This window comes from Leucopleurus acutus (genome assembly GCF_964270905.1).
Source record: "Leucopleurus acutus genome assembly, chromosome: 10".
In the NCBI taxonomy this organism is placed as follows: domain Eukaryota; kingdom Metazoa; phylum Chordata; class Mammalia; order Artiodactyla; family Delphinidae; genus Leucopleurus; species Leucopleurus acutus.
The window spans coordinates 79,605,460-79,626,751 of record NC_139153.1 but is presented as its reverse complement, the minus strand read 5'-3'; the positions used below and the strand labels follow the sequence as shown (position 1 = coordinate 79,626,751).

At 40.0% G+C, this 21,292-nt stretch overlaps 1 protein-coding gene across 1 annotated transcript in view; it reads left to right on the top strand.

Moving 5' to 3' along the window:
* PKHD1 (PKHD1 ciliary IPT domain containing fibrocystin/polyductin) overlaps nt 1-21,292 on the top strand; it is a 433,150-nt gene that overhangs the window by 53,027 nt on the left and 358,831 nt on the right. The window contains exons 29-34 of the mRNA XM_082848479.1: nt 6,916-7,046; nt 9,833-9,968; nt 12,722-12,917; nt 13,627-13,694; nt 15,362-16,954; nt 18,802-18,945. Coding sequence (XP_082704605.1) covers nt 6,916-7,046; nt 9,833-9,968; nt 12,722-12,917; nt 13,627-13,694; nt 15,362-16,954; nt 18,802-18,945 — 2,268 coding nt within the window. The remainder of the gene's footprint in view (nt 1-6,915; nt 7,047-9,832; nt 9,969-12,721; nt 12,918-13,626; nt 13,695-15,361; nt 16,955-18,801; nt 18,946-21,292) is intronic.

Below are 21,292 nucleotides of genomic sequence, written 5' to 3'. Positions count from 1 at the left end.
TCTTCCTGGTGTTGAGCCCTAGGGTTGGGGTGCCCAATATGTGGCTCAAACCCCTCACTCTCCAGGGGGGGTCCCCGAGCCTGAGATATCCCCCTTTTCTTCTGTGTCCCCTGCTAGGGGTGTGGGTCCTGAGCTGATTGCTTCTCCTCCCTTCCCACCCAACTCTGTGAGGATTTTCTTACAGCCTTGGTTGTAGAAGAACCTTTATGCCAGCATCCAGGTTGTTTGCAGTGAGAGTTGCTCCACATGTAGATGTATTTTGATGTGTTTGTTGGGGGAGGTGAGCTCTGCATCATCCTACTCTGCCACCTGATCTCCCCAATTATAACTGATTTGTAAGGTATTTTAATGTCTGGCAGAAGACCCCTTCACTCTTATTTTTGAAATTTTGTTTTCTGGCTATTGTTTTTCATTGAATTTTAAAATCAGCATGTCTAATTTAAATTAAAAATGTTTTTTGTATTTTTATCATGATTGTATTGATGCTTTGGTTTAACTTAGAAAGGTATGCCACAGGCATCTTAGGTAGCCTCATCCACAAGAGGGCAGACAGCAGAAGCAAGAAGAACTACAATTCTGCAGCCTGTGGAAGGAAAAACCACATTCACAGAAAGATAGACAAAATGAAAAGGCAGAGGACTTTGTACCAGATGAAGGAACAAGATAAAACCCCAGAAAAATAACTAAATGAAGTGGAGATAGGCAACTTTCCAGAAAAAGAATTCAGAATAATGATAGTGAAGATGATCCAGGACTTCGGAAAAAGAATGGAGGCAAAGATCGAGAAGATGCAAGAAATATTTAACAAAGACCTAGAAGAATTAAAGAACAGACACCTAGAAGAATTAAAGAACAAACAGAGATGAACAATACAATAACTGAAATGAAAAATACACTAGAAGGAATCAGTAGCAGAGTAACTGAGGCAGAAGAACGGTTAAGTTACCTGGAAGACAGAATGGTGGAATTCACTGCCATGGAACAGAATAAAGAAAAAAGCATGAAAAGAAATGAAGACAGCCTAAGAGACCTCTGGGACAGCATTAAACACAACAACATTCGCATTATAGGGGTCTCGGAAGGAGAAGAGAGAGAGAAAGGACCCGAGAAAATATTTGAAGAGATTATAGTCGAAAATTTCCCTAACATGGGAAGGGAAATAGCCACCTAAGTCCAGGAAGCACAGAGAATCCCAGGCAGGATAAACCCAAGGAGAAACATGCCGAGACACATAGTAATCAAATTGGCAAAAATAAAAGACAAAGAAAAATTACTGAAAGCAACAAGGGAAAAATGACAAATAAAATACAAGGGAACTCCCATAAGGTTAACAGGTGATTTCTCAGCAGAAACTCTATGAGTCAGAAGGGAGTGGCATGATATATGTAAAGTGATGAAAGGGAAGAAACTACAACCAAGATTACGTGGCAAGGATCTCATTCAGATTTGACGGAGAAATCAAAAGCTTTACAGACAAGGAAAAGCTAAGAGAATTCAGCACCACCAAACCAGCTCTACAACAAATGCTAAAGGAACTTCTCTAAGTGGGAAACACAAGAGAAGAAAAGGACCTATAAAAACAAACCCATAACAATTAAGAAAATGGTAATAGGAACATACATATTGATAATTACCTTAAATATGAATGCATTAAATGCTCCAAGCAAAAGACACAGGCTTGCTGAATGGATACAAAAACAAGACCCATATATATGCTGTCTACAAGAGACCCACTTCAGACCTAGAGACACAGACAGACTGAAAGTGAGGGGATAGAAAAAATATTCCATGCAAATGGAAATCAGAAGAAAACTGGAGCAGCAATACTCATATCAGATAAAATAGACTTAAAGAATGTTACAAGAGACAAGGAAGGACACTATGTAATGATCAAGGGATCAATCCAAGAAGAAGATATAACAAATATATATGCACCCAACATAGGAGCATCTCAATACATAAGGCAACTGCTAACAGCTGTAGAAGAGGAAATCGACAGTAACACAATAATAGTGGGGGACTTTAACACCTCACTTCCACCAATGGACAGATCATCCAGACAGAAAATTAATAAGGAAACACAAGCTTTGAATGACACAATAGACCAGATAGATTTAATTGATATTTATAGGACATTCCATCCAAAAACAGCAGATTACACTTTCTTCTCAAGTGCACACAGAACATTCTCCAGGAGATCACATCTTGGGTCACAAATCAAGCCTCGGTAAATTTAAGAAGATTGAAATCATAAGCATCTTTTCCGACCACAACGCTATGGGATTAGAAATGAATTACAGGGAAAAAAACGTAAAAAACACAAACAGATGGAGGCTAAACAATACATTACTAAATAACCAAGAGATCACTGAAGAAATCAAAGAGGAAATCAAAAAATACCTAGAGACAAATGACAACGAAAACACGACGATCCAAAAACCTATGGGAGGCTCAAAAGCAGTTCTAAGAGGGAAGTTTATAGCAATACAAGCCTACCTCAAGAAACAAGAAAAATCTCAAATAAACAATCTAAGCTGACACCCAAAGGAACTAGAGAAAGAAGAACAAACAAAACCCAAAGTTAGTAGAAGGAAAGAAATCATAAAGATCAGAGCAGAAATAAGTGGAATAGAAACAAAGAAAACAATAGCAAAGATCAATAAAACCAAAAGCTGGTTCTTTGAGAAGATAAACAAAATTGACAAACCTTTAGCCAGACTTATCAAGAAAAAGAAGGAGAGGACTCATCAATAAAATTAGAAATGAAAAGGAAGTTACAGCAGACATCGCAGAAATACAAAGTTTTGTAAGAGACTACTATGAGCAACTCTATGCCAATAAAATAGACAACCTGGAAGAAATGGACAAATTCTTAGAAAGGTATAACCTTCCAAGACTGAACCAGGAAGGAATAGAAAATATGAACACACCAATCACAAGTAATGAAATTGAAATCGTGATTAAAAACCTTCCAACAAACAGAAGTCCAGGACCAGATGGCTTCACAGGTGAATTCTATCAAACATTTAGAGAAGAGCTAACACCCATCCTTCTCAAACCCTTCCAAAAAATCGCAGAGGAAGGAACACTCCCAAACTCATTCTAACTCATCATCCTAATACCAAAACTAGACAAAGATTCTACAAAAAAAGAAAATTACGGACCAATATCACTGATGAGTATAGATGCAAAAATCCTCAACAAAAAAGTAGCAAACAGAATCCAACAACATATTAAAAGGATCATACACCATGATCAAGTGGGATTTATCCCAGGGATGCAAGGATTCTTCAATATATGCAAATCAATCAATGTGATACACCATATTAACAAACTGAAGAATAAAAACCATATGATCATCTCAATAGATGCAGAAAAAGCTTTTGACAAAATTCAACACCAAGTTATGATAAAAACTCTCCAGAAAGTGGGCATAGCGGGAACCTACCTCAACATAATAAAGGCCATATATGACAAACCCACAGCAAACATCATTCTCAATGGTGAAAAACTGAAAGCATTTCCTCTAAGATCAGGAACAAGACAAGGTTGTCCACTCTTACAACTATTATTCAACATAGTTTGGGAAGTCCTAGCCACGGCAATCAGAGAAGAAAAAAGTAAAAGGAATACAAATTGGAAAAGAAGAAGTAAAACTGTCACTGTTTGCAGATGACATGAGACTATACATAGAGAATCCTAAAGATGCCACCAGAAAACTACTACAGCTAATCAATGAATTTGGTAAAGTTGCAGGATACAAAATTAATGCACAGAAATCTCTTGCATTCCGATACACTAACAACAAAAGATCAGAAAGAGAAATTAAGGAAGCAACCCCATTTACCATTACAACAAAAAGAATAAAATACCTAGGAATAAACCTACCTAAGGAGACAAAAGACCTGTATGCAGAAAACTATAAGACACTGATGAAAGAAATCAAAGATGACACAAACAGATGCAGAGATATACCATGCTCTTGGATTGGAAGAATCAATATTGTGAAAATGACAGTACTACCCGAAGCAATCTACAGATTCAGTGCAATCCTTATCAAATTACCAGTGGCATTTTTTACAGAACTAGAACAAAATAATCTTAAAATTTGTGTGGAGACACAAAAGACCCCAAATAGCCAAAGCAGTCTTGAGGGAAAAAAACGGAGCTGGAGGAATCAGACTCCCTGACTTCAGACTATACTACAAAGCTACAGTAATCAAGATAGTATGGTACTGGCACAAAAACAGAAATATAGATCAATGGAACAGGATAGAAAGCCCAGAGATAAACCCACGCACCTATGGTCAACTAATCTATGGCAGAGGAGGCAAGGATATACAGTGCAGAAAAGACAGCCTCTTCAATAAGTTGTGCTGGGAAAACTGGATAGCTACATGTAAAAGAATGAAATTAGAACACTTCCTAATACCATACACAAAAATAAACTCAAAATGGATTAGAGACCTAAATGCAAGACTGGACACTATAAAACTCTTAGAGGAAAACTTAGGAAGAACACTCTTTGACATAAATCACAGCAAGATCTTTTTTTGATCTACTTCCTAGAGTAATGGAAATAAAAACAAAAATAAAAAGACAACCCTCAGAATGGGAGAAAATATTTGCAAACAAATCAACGGACAAAGGATTAATCTCCAAAATATATAAACAGCTTATGCAGCTCAATAGTAAAAAAACAACCTAATCAAAAAATGAGCAGAAGACCTAAGTAGACATTTCTGCAAAGAAGACATACAGTGGCCAAGAAGCACACGACAGGTTGCTCAACATCACTAATTATTAGAGAAATGCAAATCGAAAGTACAATGAGGTATCACCTCACACCAGTTAGAAAGGGCATCGTCAGAAAATCTACAAACAAGAAATGCTGGAGAGGGTGTGGAGAAAAGGGAACCCTGTTGCACTGTTGGTGGGAATGTAAATTGATAAGCCACTATGGAGAACAGCATGGAGGTTCCTTAAAAAACTAAAAACAGAACTACCATATGACCCAGGAACCCCACTACTGGGCATATACCCAGAGAAAGCGGTAATTCAGAAAGACACATGCACCCCAGTGTTAATTGCAACACTATTTACAATAGCCAGGTCATGGAAGCAACCTAAATGCCCATTGACAGATGAATGGATAAAGAAGTTGTGGTACATATATACAATGGAATATTATTCAGTCATAAAAAAGAACGAAATTGGGTCATTTATAGAGACGTGGATGGATCTAGAGAGTGTCATACAGAGTGAAGTAAGTCAGAAAGAGGAAAACAAACATAGTATATTAACGCATATATGTGGAATCTAAAAAAATGGTACAGATGAACCGGTTTGCAGGGCAGAAATAGAGACACAGATGTAGAGAACAAACGTATGGACACCAAGAGGGAAAGTGGCAGGTGGGGTGGTGGCGGTGGTGGTGGTATGAATTGGGCGATTGGGATTGACATGTATATACTAACATGTATAAAATAGATAACTAATAACCTGCTGTATAAAAAATAAATAAAATTCAAAAAGAAAAAAAAAGAAAGATATGCCACCTTACAATGTTCACTCTTTCCGTACATTTACTTTAGTTTTCTTATTTAAGTTTTAACTCATCTGTTACGTTTGTCAGCAGCATTTCAAAGCTTTCTTCACATTTCTTCATACTCTTGAATTGTTCTTGTCAAGATTGTTTCCAGATATTGTATCTTTTATGTTGCTAATGTATGTTGGCTCTTCCTCAATGTTATTCTTTAACTTAGAAGTTTATTGTAGTCTTGTCCTGAATCTTAAGGGCATGTTTATATATTTAACTTCAGGGTAATATTCCACTTAGTCACATGCTCCTGCAAGAGTTTCATCAGGTTGTATAAACTTCCTTTCTCACCCTGACACATTGGGGAATGACAACCTTGCTTCTGTGGCCTCTCCCCACTGGCATGGGATATGTGTCTCTATTTGGTGGCTTCACTGCCTCTTTTATATCCCTTTCTGGAAAGATGGCAGACCAGAATCGTTGCTGATCAACAATAAGTGGGCTTCCTGTCCATCAGCTGGATCAAGGGCTGGTCCTCCAAATGGTATTGTGTGCCGTGATATCAGTGCGATTGGTGCCATTCCTTCTCTTACTGACGTTTGTGGTGAGGAGATGGGGGTTTCTGTGGTTGCTCCTCCTCCGTGGTCAGTACAGAAATCCTGGCGGCACTTGGTGACAATGACAGTCCCTTCTATATCATTATGGAGACCAGAACATAGTCTGTGTGGTATCGAATCACAAAGCTGGAAGGGTTAAGGCTGTCATTTAAAGATGAGGGAGTGGGAATTCCCTGGACTCTGAGCTTTCACTGCTGAGGGCCGGGTTCAATCCCTGGTTGGGGAGCTAAGATCCTGCAAGCCGAGTGGCATGGCCAAAAAAGAAAAAGTTGAGGGAGATGAGGACCAGTGAACGCAGGGACAATAATGCAAATGACCTGCTCTAAGTGGTAGAGCAGTCTGTAGCCCTGACTCTGGGCCCCCTGCTCTATCTACTGTCTTATACTTGCTCTCTTATACTGGTTTCTTGGGAAGAGAGTATGTTTTATCGAATTGACAGGGATGATGTTCAGAAATCTGGAGCAGAAGCAGTTTCCAGAGACCATCTATTGATACTCTACTTCTCTGTTCCTTGTCTGTGTTTTATCTCTATGTTTTAGTCTTAAATATCTCCTTCTCTCTGCCCTTCAGTCACTGTTATCTCCCATCTCATTTAGTAGTTTATATTTTTAAGTTTAGTCTTTTTCTTCAGTTTGAACATGCCTTGTGTTTTGACTAAGGAGTTTCATATTTTGATTTCATTTATTTCTCTTGTGGATAATTAATTGTTGTCTGTCTGTACGGCTGTGTGTCCTATCTGAAAATGCTGCTTTTGTACAGGAGGGCTCTGGGCCACCATCCGAGGCTCTAGTTTGGAAGATGTTAGCCTGGTTTTATTTGGATCCCAGTTTTGTGCCATTAATGTCACCACAAGCAATTCACGAAGAATTCAATGCAAAGTTCCACCCAAGGTAAGTGGAATCTTTTGGCATTTCCTCTCTGAGTGAGTGACCATTGTTAACGTGTAGTGTAAGGTTCTCAGTGAATCGTTCCTTAGAACTAAGTTAACTGACATGACGTTTTCATCATGAGAGCATGCTTATGTTGCTTACATGGAAGCACTTCTGTTATGAACTGGGAAGCTGACCCCGCCAATGGGGCTTGTAATTAGCATCAGTTAATCTCTTTTAAAAGAAGACAACCAGGCAGTCCCAGTCCATACTCTTAATGAGTATTAGTGCCACAGAATAAATATATTTACCTAGTGCACACTCTGAGTGTTGGTTTGCAAGACATATATCTTAGAATCTCGCTTCTTTCTCAAGTAAGCAAATAACTTAAATTACAAATTTAAGTTAACTTAAATTACAAAATTGCTGTTTTCATTAGCAATTTTGTTTTCTGGCATGGATGTGACTGGTGGAACTTGGAATCCTCTCGAATGTCTGTTTCCTATGAAATAGCTTCCTAGTTAGTCCCTACTGCTTCCCTTCTTTCTTAAAAACAAGTCCCTTAGCTTTCCCATCCCTCTTCAGCTGGTGCTATCCCATAGATGGCATAAGAGTTTTTGGTCCAGACCCTTCCCTGGTGCTGTGGGTGAGAGTCATGCTCACAGCTGAAATTGAACTTCCTATTCAGAGTTCACTTCAGTGCCATCAAGATTCCTAGCACATCCATGACCCCCAAAGAAGGCTGTCTGCTGAACAATAAAGATCTCTGGAAGAAGAGAGGGTTCAGAGTAATCTTTGATCTCTGGTCCCATATTTTTATCTCATCCAGTTATTCAAATATTATGAAATGTTAGCTTTTATATATAAACTGCATGCAATTCTAATATGTTTGTGTTATAATTTGTATATTTCCCATTATTGGACATTTAGATAATTTCCAAAATTTCCTGTGTACTTACTATGTGCCAACAACAACAGCACAGAGATACAAAGCTTTTGACATGGATATCCAGTTGTCTGAAACTCTTTTTAAATAATACTCTCACCATCGCTGTGTGGATGTCTGATTTCTGGTGCCTTGGCCAACATTGAGTATCAGCACTTTAGCTATATTTACTATTTTAATGGGTAAAATTTGTACTGTTTGAATTTCTTTTACTAGAGAGAATAAAAATTAGGAAAGCCAACTTTTAATTGAACAAAGCAATACATGCAAAGTTCAAAAGAAAATAGTAAGACAATCATACTCTCTCGTACCCACTTCCCCATTCTTCAGTCCCCCTTTCTGAAACACCACTTTAAATTCCTTTGAATATAGTTACAGTGTCATTTGTTGGTTAAATCAATAAATCATATTTACATTATTAAACTATTTGAATGATACTGACAGAATCAGGCAATATATATTTTTTATAGTTTGTCTTTTTCTTAGAGTTTTTTACTTTATAAATTTATTTATTTGTTTTTTTGGGGGCTGTGTTGGGTCTTCGTTGCTGTGCGTGGGCTTTCTTTAGTTGCGGTGAGTGGGGGCTATTCTTCGTTGTGGTGTGTGGGCTTCTCATTGTGGTGGCTTCTCTTGTTGCGGAGCACGGGCTCTAGGCGTGTGGGCCTTAGTAGTTGTGGCACGCGGGCTCAGTAGCTGTGGCGTATGGGCTTAGTTGCTCCGCGGCATGTGGGATTTTCCTGGACCAGGGCTCAAACCTGTGTCCCCTGCATTGGCAGGCGGATTCTTAACCACCGTGCCACCAGGGAAGTCCCTAGAGTTTTTTTTTTTACATGTCTTCCTTATTATAAAAATCCTCTATCTTAAAAAATATTTCATTATATCAGTTGCTCTTTTTTCTTGAAACTCCCTCTTCTTCTGCTTCAATCTAACTTGTGTTTTCTAGATTTATTCTATACGTTTCATCCTAGTATTTCCCTTGACTGCTCTCCTGAGTAGCTTCACTGTTTCTTGGAGTATTTTTTCTCTTTTTTTGGTTATTGCTTATTTTATAAGATAATAGCCTTAAGAAATACCCCAAGAAAGAAAATGTGGGAGGGAAGTTTTCTTAGTACTTAAATATCTCAAAGTACTCTCACACTTGATGGGTAGTTTAGCTAGATATAGATGTTTATTTGAAATTGCATTTTTTTTGCAGAACCAATTGGTGTGTTAATTGCAAATCATTCTTCTTTACTCTTTAATCTGTTGGATGCTGCACTTGCCTATTCTAAGCACTTGTCACTGTGAGTGTGTGTGCATGTGAGAGAGACAGAGACAGAGAGAGACACAGAGAGGCACAGAGAGAGACTTCAAAGTAGCAAATATAGTCTTTAAAAACAATTTTCTTGAAATTAACCCTTTAAACTAATTCTGTATGGACTTTGCTCAACTCAGTCTTATTTACAGAGTTTTTATTTTTTAAAAACTATTTATTTTCCTTAATTTTTTGGCTGTGTCGGGTCTTAGTTGTGGCACACGGGATCTTCGTTGAGGCATGTGGGACCTTTTGTTATGGTGTGTGGTCTCTTCGTTGCGGCACCCGGGCTTCTCTCTAGTTGTGGCATGTGGGTTTTCTCTCTTTAGTTGTGGTGCAAGGGCTCCAGGGTGAGTGGGCTCTGTAGTTTGCAGCACATGGGCTCTCTCGTTGAGATGCAAGAGCTCAATAGTTGTGGCGCGTGGGCTTAGTTGTGCCGCGGCATGTGGGATCTTAGTTCTCCGACCAGGGATTGAACCCGCGTCCCCTGCATTGGAAGGTGGATTCTTTACCACTGGACCACCAGGGGAGTCCCCAGAGTTTTGATTTTAAAAATTAATTTTTCAGGGGGAAGATGGACCTACAGTGAATGTGACTGTGATCAGAGGGGACCATTCTGTGGTTCTTCCCAAGGCATTTACTTACGTCTCCTCTTTAAATCCAGTAATTGTGTCTCTCAGCAGAAACAGAAGCAGCATAGCAGGTAAACTACCTGATCCTGTAGGATCTTTTCAGCTTAGAGCACTGATTGTATAAAAAGGCAAAACAATGGCCTATTAATTTTATTGAAGATAGTATTATATTTTGGATGGAAGTTATTTTTCTGAAAACCTGGAGACTGATTTTGTCCTCTTAGCCATCATTGAATAAATTTCCTTATATCTATTTTTCTCTCTGTAAAATTGGGACCATTTCTATCCTGAAAATGACATGGGAATTAGAAGTTAAAAATTCAGTAAATATGTATTGTGTACCTACTATGTGCCAATAGTAATAGCACAGACATATAGTAGACATTAATCTTTGTCATTAATTTATAGAATTATTAGCCTCAGTTTACAGATTAGGAAACTAAAGAACAGAGAGAATAAGTTACTTGTTTAAGATGTTACTTGGTAGTAACAACCTGGTAGTAAGTACCAGAGTGGGGATTTGAACTCAGGCAGTCTGGTTGCAGATTCCAGGCACGCAGCCACTTACAGTTTATTGTAAAATAGCATTTGGGGCAGCAGGTCCTTTTATAGCAGTTATTTGATATGATTAGAAAATAGTATATTCTGATTAACTTGTTCCTTGAGAGACATATATATAAAGAGTGTATTATTTAGCATCCAACTACATGAAATGATTTAATCTTTCTTTGATGATTCAGATGATATGACTGGATGGAATTATGACAATTTATTATCATGTCATAACATATAGATTTGGAAAAGTAGCAGGTAGCACTGTGTTCTGGTTAATTGGGTGCCAGTTGACAGAGTTTATGGCAGACATGTCTAAGGGTTTATTATACAAGACCATCAAATTTCCTAAAGAAACAGCCTGGACTCAATTTTTCTGGTACTATTTTCATTTTCCATTGCTCAAGAGTACATAAAGGGAGGTGTCCTTTAGCTTCTCAATATTATTCAGCTCAGATAGTGCAGAAGAAGAATTTGCTGCCTGAGGCGACCAAAGTGTGTAAAATTCCTTAGTGGTTTAGATTCTTCCCAACGAAGTAGAAAAGGGAGGAGGGAGCTCCATGTTCTATTCAGATTTCAGTGATTTTGGCTCTTAATAAAATTTCCCACCTATAATGAAAAGAATAAATACATTGCATCAGTGCCTCAAAGGCATCTCAGATTAGCTTGACAATTGACCAAGAGCCCAAGGAGATCATGTTATTGATATATACAACATGATGCATTATTTGCAGGATTTACACTTGCAATGAGATCTTTCTACAGGCAGAATAAAGAAGAACTTGTTATAAAACCCACAGTGAGTGGTGCCCTGTTGGGAAAGTTTATTTTGAAAGTTGGAGGGCTACGTATCTCCATCCAGGAGATGCTGATGCTGATGATGACAGTAGAGCCAAGATGAAATCAAAGAGAAAAGAAGAGGGGCAGGGAAGGAGGAGGAAGGATTTGATGTGAGAGACCATTAGTGTGATTTTTGCTGTCAGCGCCCGACCTGAATGAATTCCAGCTCAACCACTCCTTGGGCACAATACTTAACTTCCTTTATCTTTAGCTTCTCCAACTGTTAGGTAGGAATAAGTCTTTCAACGTTATTGGGAAAAATGGAGATAAAGTATCAATAGGTAAAAGTACATAGCCCAGGAACTAACACAGAGTAGCACTCAATAAATGCTTTATTGAAGTGAGCACCATTATTCTGCCAGATACTGGGTGTTGTATAAATGGGCCAAAGATGGCCTCTCTACATTGGCCCCATGTGGTTTCCTTCTTCACAGCAGGCTGGGATCCATTAGCTGAAAAGTCCGCCAGTGCCAAATTCAAATTCACACACCTAATTGTTTTAAATATAGCCCCAATAAGCAGATTTTCTATAACCTTTTAGAGCCTATCTGCTTCACATACCCTGCAAAACTTCATTTAACATCTGATAGCCATATCTGTTCCTCTTGATACTCAATACATATATGAGATAAAATGAAGTGTCCGTAGTATACATGGCATTTTAGTAGAGTTGCTAATAAACTAAAAAGGCATTGAGATACAAGACTGGACTCAGGCCCTCACATTTCCATTAATCAGCTCTGAGACCTGGGCTACTGAGCCTTAGTTTCCTCAAAAGCAAAATGCCAGTCCTGCTAACTGCCCTGCATATGTTATCAGGACAGTGTGAGGGTCAAATGGGATAATGTGGGTGAAAGGGCTCTGTAACTGCGAATGACTGCGCTCATGTATAGCATTGCTACAGGGCTCGGCGCATAATCAAGACAGAGCTTTAGACTTCTATCTTCAGAAAAGTAGAGGCTACAAAAAGGACATGGGGTGTTATTTTCTGGTTATGAAGACCATCATAGCTACTTGATTTGCCTCTGTATGGATATGAATTAATGCCTCTTGTGTACAATTGTCCTGACAATTTTTCTTTCTATGCCCTTGAAGTTATAGGCTGTAGCTCTATTAAATGAGTTGTAAGTTTCATGATAAAAATTAGGTTGGCATTAAAAGCTTTTTCAAATTATTTTTATTTGTTTTGGCCACGCTGCACGGCTTGCAGGATCTTAGTTCCCTGACCAACGATCAAACCTGGTTCCAGCAGTGAAAGTGCCAAGTCCTAACCACTGGACTGCCAGGGAATTCCCGGCATTAAAACTCTTAATCAGAGTATTATGCACAGGGCTAACCACGTGTTTAATCTCAAAAGCTAATCTTAGAATTGAATAAACGGTTGAGACCACAAATCCACTTCACAGGGGCTAATGGATTCTTTTCAACACAGGAGGTGAGACCCTTTCCATTGGAATGGTGCTGCCAATGAACCACACGGATTTGGATGCCCAAGTCCACATTGGGGACACCAGAGCTCGGGTCCGAGCGCAGGCAGCTCAGGGCCTGGAGGTGGTGCTGCCCCCGCTGCCTGCTGGGCTCCATGGAATCTCAGTCTCCATCAATGGGGCCCACATTCATGCACAAGGGTGAGGTGGACCCTTGCCATTCATTTTAAGTCTGTTGATGGTCTAGCGATTCAGTTGAGGAATTCTAGTTTTGAGTTAGGTCTTTATTTTTTCTTCTTCTTCTGAAGTTAAGGGATAAACATATGAGAACCCTAAAATTTGAACAAATCTTGGAGACCCTACAGGACAGTTCACTCTCAAGACCAGTTTTTGGCTTACTAGTTGGGGAAAGGAGAACTTTCTGGAACTAAGATGTCATGTCTCTCAGTTGGGTTGGGGTGAGATGGGATGGGCATCTCTATGTAAGGAGGAAGAGTCTGCGCTTAATAAGAGATTGTGATTTCACTAAGACCTTTAATAATAACAGTGTCTTGGGCTTTGAATAAATGGCTTCAATTACTGCACAAGCCGTGCTCAGTCCTCTTTACCCTGAAGTCCCCCTGCCCAGTATTTCTCCAGAAGTTCCCTTGCTTCATTCCAGAAAGTAGCTAAACTCTATGAGGCTGATGTGCCCACTTGATATTGGAGCAGGAAAATATCCCACTTAGCTTCTCTTCTTCACGTTTCCTTCCTTCTCTGGTGGACTGTGCCCCTCACCTGTGCTCTCCATCACAGCCCCCTTTCTTTCTTCTTCTCCCCCCAATACATACATCTCGGCTGTCTCGTGCCTTCTTTTCTCTTTTTTTTCTGACTCTCAGTTATTTCATGACCATCTCCCCATTTTCTATAGTGTGGATCTTCACATCCAGTACATCACAGAAGTCTTCAGCATCCAGCCTTGCTGTGGGTCCGTTCTGGGTGAGTGGCTTTGACCTGACTGGTATTATTTATTCAGCAAGTCTACTCCCTGGATATTCAGAGTTTGTTCCTGGTGAGACCAGAGAAGGGGCTGCAGGGAGAGGTGCTTTCCCCTGCACTGGGAACTGAGTGATGTACTTTGGAAGGTGTGAAAACTCAGAATCCCTTAGCCCAGTGAGTTCAGGAAATTAAAGAATTTTTAATTCCTTAAAGGAGATGTGCCTGGTTTTCTTTTTTCCTAATGGAAGGAGGCTGAAACATCTAAAAAGTGGCGCATCTCGAGTACATATCACCGAATCACTTTGCTGTACATCAGAAATGAACACAATATTGTAGATAAACTATATTTTGGTTAAAAAAACAACAGTAGTAAACGAGAGGAGAGCTTCCTGAGTTAGCCGTTTTGATACTGCATGTGCAAGGGCAAGATGCATGAGTCTTTGATGTCTTCGCTTGCTCTAGGGATGTAGATGAAGGACGAGACAGAGTCAGAAACACAAATGTCAACATGGGAGATGTCAGGACAGGACAAGTAGAGAAATCTAGAAAACTACTCATTTTCAGAAAAAACTGAAAGCTATGTATTTGCCTGTGATAATCATTGTGATAGTGGATGAAATAACACATTATCCTTTAAAAAATTTTTTTGATTGGGGTATAGTTGATTTACAGTGTTGTGTTAGTTTCAGGTGTATCTCAAAGTGAATTAGTTATACACATACATATATCCACTCTTTTTAAGATTCTTTTCCCATATAGGCCATTGCAGAGTATTGAGTAGTTCCCTGTGCTATACAGTAGGTACATTCTCCTTCTTGAACATAGTATAATCCTTTTTAAAGCTGCTTGGCTATACCACTGATTTGGTAATGATAAGGGGTACATTGCCCCCATCCCTGTCCTGAAGATGGGATTTGATTGTGCCTCAACTAGAAAGTGAGACGATGTCTATGAGTACAGCAGCAAAATTACAAGCATGCTTCAATGTTTCAGTTCTTCTTGATATGTCATATACACACACACACGACTACATAATATATGGAATACTGGAATATTACATAGAATAATATAGAAGATAAGTAGAAGACTTCAACAAATTAGATTTTTCATTAGTAAGTTTAATATATATAGAACAATATACATATATACTACGTAATAACAGAGAATAATACGGAATATTAGGGCAGATAATACAACAGATGACAAGAAGACTAAAGAATTTGATTTTTCATTATGTATATGTTGTATACATATGTATATGAAATATACATATCCTCCTTCTACATAATAATTTGTAGAATCGTATAGACTGGCATGCTGAGATAATATAGCAGATGACAAGAGCACTTCAAGAAATTTGATTTTTCATTAGTGTCCAAGTTGATGGAGGTTTCTAAGGATCTATAAACATACTTGGAAATTTTGTCTTAAATAGTATAAACATTCCTCTTATAGGACAATTTATATTGTTTTACTATCATGTGAAATTTAGCGCATCTGACTCCTGCCAAAATGATCACACATCAACATTGATGGGTGAGGTGAGATACTTTCACTAACACTTACCCCACCTTTTACTTGGTCCTGCTGGGGCTCACGTAGGGGCTGTGAGTTCCTAGTTCTGAAATATCAGCTTTTCAGTTTTATTCTCAATATTTGTGCTTTAGGTGGAACCATCCTCAGCATCTCAGGAAGAGGGTTCAGCAGGGACCCAGCTTTGGTTTGGGTGCTCGTGGGCAATCGGTCCTGTGACATTGTGAACTCAACGGAGACGAACGTCTGGTGTGAGACCCCGCCAGCCCCCCTGCCGCCTGGTGCCCCAGCCCCTGTGGAGGTCTGGGCTGGCAGCCAGCCCTCCCCCCACCAACCTTTGCCAAGCCTGGTGGGGAAGGGCTTCATCTTCACATATGAAATGGCAGCAACCCCGGTGGTCACAGCCACGCGAGGAGAAATCACAAATCACAGCCTGAGGCTCTACGTGGAAGGGCAGAATCTCTCCAACTCAGAGGTCCTTCTGGGGAACTTGAGCTGTGATGTTGAGACCCAGTCTCCCAGTAGCAACACAAGCCTGTCTGGGTGCGCTTTTCCTCTTCACAGTTTGGAGGCGGGCATCTATCCTCTCCAAGTACGTCAGAGGCAGATGGGGTTTGCTGACATGTCTGCGGTGCCCCAGCAATTTGTGGTGTTGCCTCAGATAACAGCCGTTTCCCCAACACTTGGGTCCACTTGTGGAGGGACAGTACTCACGGTGAGGGGCTTGGCTCTCAATTCCAGCAGGAGGTCAGTTCAGGTTGACATTTCAGGTCCTTTCACTTGTGTGATTTTGAGTTTGGGGGACCAGGCGGTCCTCTGTCAGATTACCCCGGCGGGTAACCCCTTGCCTGGCGCTTCCTTCACCCTGAATGTTACTGTCCTGGTTAATGGGCTGCCCAGCGCCTGTCAGGGGAATTGCACTCTTTTCTTGTGTGAAGAGACAACTCCTGTCATGGACGCCTGGACCACAAGCATCAGTGGGTCTCTGACCACAGTGCTGATTAGGGGTCAGAGGTTAGGTACTGCGGCTGATGAACCAATGGTGTTTGTGGATGATCGCCTTCCTTGCACTGTGACTTCCTTTAATACAACCCACGTGGCGTGCTGTATCAGTGGCTTGGCCCCAGGACCCCACTACCTGTCGGTTCTTCATACGAGATATGGGTATGCTTGCTCTGGTCACGTTTACAGACACTTCCACATTTTGCCTCAAGTGTTTCATTATTTCCCCAAGAATTTCAGCCTCCATGGTGGAAGCCTCTTGACCTTGGAGGGTACAGCCCTGAGGGGACGGAACTCCACTTTAGTCTACATTGGCCAGCAGGCCTGCCTGACTGTGAACCTCAGCTCTGAGCTCATCCAGTGCGCTGTTCCTGCAGGGAATGGCTCCGTTGCCCTGGTCATAGAGGTAGATGGACTTTCTTACCAGGTGGGCGTCATTGGCTACAGCGACGCCTTCACCCCCGAATTGCTCTCAGTTTCTCAGACTGATGACGTCTTAACGTTTTCGGTGGCCGGGATCTCAGGAGCTGCGAACGTTGACATTTTTATTGGGATGTTCCCCTGTGTGGGTGTCTCTGGCAACCGTACCCTTCTCCAGTGTGTGGTCCCATCCCTTCCTGTCGGGGAGTACCAAGTCAGAGGTTATGACCACCTGAGAGGGTGGGCCTCATCTATCCTGGTGTTCACATCCAGAGTGACCGTTACAGCAGTGACCGAGAACTTCGGTAAGTCAGGCAGATGAGGCAGAAGAGCTTTCTTTATATAAGTGGATCAGTAGCTCCTGTCCCTACTCTGTGAGGTAGGAAATCAACGTCAGTCTGAATGACAGAAGGAGAGAGAAGCCGGTTTTCCTCTTACAGCCCCAGCTTCCTCCTAAAACTTTGTCATGCTCCATTTATGAGGCCTTGTTTTTTATCGAGGAGATTGTGCATATTCTCTAAGTGTTTGATTGTATTTTAATTTGATACATTAACCCGCTTTAATTTGTGCTTTAAGTAATACCATTTGTAAGAGCTCATAATTTGATCATTTAAGTAGAACATAAATGCCTTCATTTATTTTTAAACCTATCTGCCAATTTGAATTGTTTTAAACTTATTAAATATGATTAATTTTTATCATTTTGTACTATTTCACAGATGAATTCATACTCCACCAATAATAAGCCAATTGCACAGTACGATTTTATTGGTCCTGAGTCTGTCACTATCTTAGCTGGGTAACTTTTTTAAGCCTCAGATTTCTTATTTGATAAAGGGTTTGGGGCTGGATGCTCCCTTGTTCCCCTTTCAACTCTCTAGGAATCCATGACTTTTATGGTGAGAGAGGAGGGGTAAGAATGCACCCAAGCAAAAAGTTTGTCAGGTAGCTGTGTAAATACCACCTAGATTTGACATTGAAGGCAGGAGAAACTAGACCTCTATCTCAATGTAGACTAGAGGTCTCTGCACATCTGACATTTTCAGATGTCAGCTGACATTTTCCTTTATTGATTTTCAGACTGAAGCAAAACATGTTGTCTGTTAAGAACTGACATGATTTTACCCATCAGACAGGCACTCTTCTTACACAGCAAGTAGGAGTATAAACTGGGGCAACATTATTTTGGAGAGAAATTTGGCAGTATTCGTCAAAATTAAAAATTTACTTTTCCTTTGACCTAGCAATTCCACTTCTAAGAAGTTGCACCAGTTTTACTCATATAAGTGTATATAGTTCATTGCACCATCCTTAATTGCAGCAAAAGGAGAAATTATGGAACTACCAATCAATAGGAAGATTGCTCAATAAATTATGGAATAATCATATGATGGAATTCTAAGTGGCTATTAAAATGATGAGCTAGGGGGCTTCCCTGGTGGCACAGTGGTTGAGAGTCCGCCTGTTGATGCAGGGGACACGGGTTTGTGCCCCGGTCCGGGAAGATCCCACATGCCGCGGAGCAGCTGGGCCCGTGAGCCATGGCCGCTGAGCCTGTGCGTCTGGAGCCTGTGCTCCGCAACGGGAGAGGCCACAACAGTGAGAGGCCCGCGTACTGCAAAAAAAATAAATAAACAAAAAATAAAAATGATGAGCTAGATCTGTATATATAGACTTGGAAAAATGTTTATGCTACACTTCTAATTTTTTAAAAAAGTTGTAGAATATTATGTATAGAATGACCCCTTTGTATAAAAAAACCTATATGCTTAGAAAATTCAAGAAGAATTCACAAATTCTATACATGGCTACTTCTGGGGAGTGAGATAAGTAGTTAGGGGAAGTTTTTCTTTCACTTTATACTCTTCTGTATAAAAAGTTTAAGAACGATAAATAAGCATTATTTTTCTACATAGGAATTTTTACACGTTTTATAGGTTGTTGAATTATTGGGGTTTGACAGAAAAAGGGCTCCAGGCTTTGGAGGCCAGAGCTTAGTGAGAAGAAACTGAGAAAACAGGGAATCTAAGGCCAGTGTGTGGACTCAGGAGGGCATAGAAAGAATGAAGGGGAGCAGGAAAGCATGGGTTTGAATTCTGAGTAAAGAAAGATTTGCCTCTATGATGGTGAACTCATCATTTTGTCTTTAAAGGCTGCCTGGGTGGAAGGCTCGTGCATGTGTTTGGAGCAGGATTTTCTCCCGAGAACATCTCAGCTGCCGTGTGTGGTGCTCCCTGCCAAGTCTTGGCTAACGCGACAGTGTCTGCCTTCAGCTGCCTGGTTCTGCCCCTGGATGGTCAGGAAAAATGCCATATTCGTTTTTTAAAGAGTGTATATGGAAATGACATACTTTGGTTAACTCCATTTTTTTGATAATTAATGCTGTATTGACTTTAAATTTTTCTATGTGTTCCTGAGGGGGAAAAATACACTGATCCCCATCTAAAATGGTAGTTAGAATTGGGGACCACCTGTTAAGATGAGTCATAACAGCTTTTGTCATGTTGATGACAGCAAAACATTTATCACCTATGTTCTTTTTTTTTAAACATCTTTATTGGAGTATAATGGCTTTACAGTGGTGTGTTAGTTTCTGCTTTATAACAAAGTGAATCAGTTATACATAAACATATGTTCCCATATCTCTTCCCTCTTGCGTCTCCCTCCCTCCCACCCTCCCTATCCCACCCCCTAGGTGGTCACAGAGCACCGAGCTGATCTCCCTGTGCTATGCGGCTGCTTCCCACTAGCTATCTACCTTATGTTTGGTAGTGTATATATGACCATGCCACTCTCTCGCTTTGTCACAGCTTACCCTTCCCCCTCCCCATATCCTCAAGTCCATTCTCTAGTGGGTCTGTGTTCTTGACGGCAGTCGTATAAAGATGGAGAAAGTAGTACTGAGTGGTGAATACTAGTTTCAGTGACAGCCTGGGCATCGTGGAGAAAACAATCTTGTCTTGTTCTGAGGTGGGGCTGCTGAAAATGTCTGCCTTCTGGAGGTCCTAGTGAAGGGATTAGATCATTCTGCTGGAGAGCTCTTGCATATTAGTGTGCTCAGGTCCTGAATCTTATTATAGGAAAAAAAAGGCCAACATTAACATTATCCTTTTATTCTGTAAAGTCCAGATAATTACCTGAGCCCTTACTCAGTAAAACACCACGATCTCTCACTGTTGTAAGCTTTGTAGCCATCACATAAATTGTGGCACGGGAAGCCATGTCTTTGTGGGGTGGAGGGTTTAGAATGGAAGGTGCAAAGCTTTGATATTTCTATGATGGGGCTCACAACACATGCTTATAACCCACTGAGCTTCAGGAAAAAAAAGTCTCAGGGATGAAATTACTATTATCACTACAGGGTCAGCTAAGCCAGGTGGTTATTTGGTTTGCATAATCATAGATCTTATACCTGTGCACTTAAAAATAATTTGTACTCATGTTTTCTGTAAAATGCTTTAAGTTATATTCCTAATTTCTGTGTCTGCAACTTGAATGTTGGTGAAAGATTTACAGTGATAAAAGCATCACTTCTGAGCTTGGACAAAAATCCATGGTGGATAATACTGTTGTGATGGCAGTTACATTGGATGGTCTTAGACCAGAAGGAGGAGTGGTGGTGGTGGCCGTGGGGATTGGGAGGAAGGAGAGGAGGAGGAAAGGAGGGGAGAGGAGAAAGAATCCTTGCTTACGATAGTGGAAGTCGAGTGTCCTATGACCTCATGTATATGAGCAGAACATCACAGATGAGAGATCTGTTCTACTTAAGATTCCACAATAGGAAATTTAGGATATGGTAGAAAGTTGAAGTTAATATGTCTGTTTCTTCCTCTGTTCTAACTCCTGTGCCTAGAACTGTCCTGGCTTAGGGGACGTGCAAAATTAATGTTCAATGAAAGAATAAATACGGGAATTGGGAAATGGTGGAAACGTAAAACCGACTCCCCATTTCTAGGTCCTAATATTTAACAAATACTGCTACAGTTTTTTTGGAGGGGGCGGGGGGCTTTCACGTATACACTATTTAAATTAATCAACTCTTTGCTATTATTTCAAGACATCTAGTTTCAACCAGAAGTACAAACTAAAAACCAATGAAGTTTCAGGGTCAGGTAAATTGTGTTATTGGGAGTTTTATAACTCATAGGAGAGGAATAAAATAAATTATTATATTTTAAAAGATTTGGTTAAATTTAGAAAAAGAATTCTCAAAATTCCTTGATTTTTAGAAGAGGAAAACATGAGTGAGGCGCTGTAACTTTTACCATTGTCACTAGGTGTCAGCAAACACTCATTGATTGTACAAGGGCCGCTCATTTACTCTGGGAAAATGGATAATTTATTTTCCTCTTTCATTAAAAAAGAATTGGGAGATTGGAATTGACATAAATACACTAATATGTATAAAATAGTTAATCAGAGCCTTCTGTATAAAAAAATAAATGAAATAAAATTCAAAATAAAAAAAGTCTTTTAAAAGACTTTTAAGTAGTGTCTATAAAGATGGAGAGGAACTGGCAGAATCCAACTCCACTGGTTTCTTTTTTTTTAAACATCTTTATTGGAGTATAATTGCTTTACAACGTTGTGTTAGCTTCTGCTGCACAACAAAGTGCATCAGCCATATGTATACACATACCCCA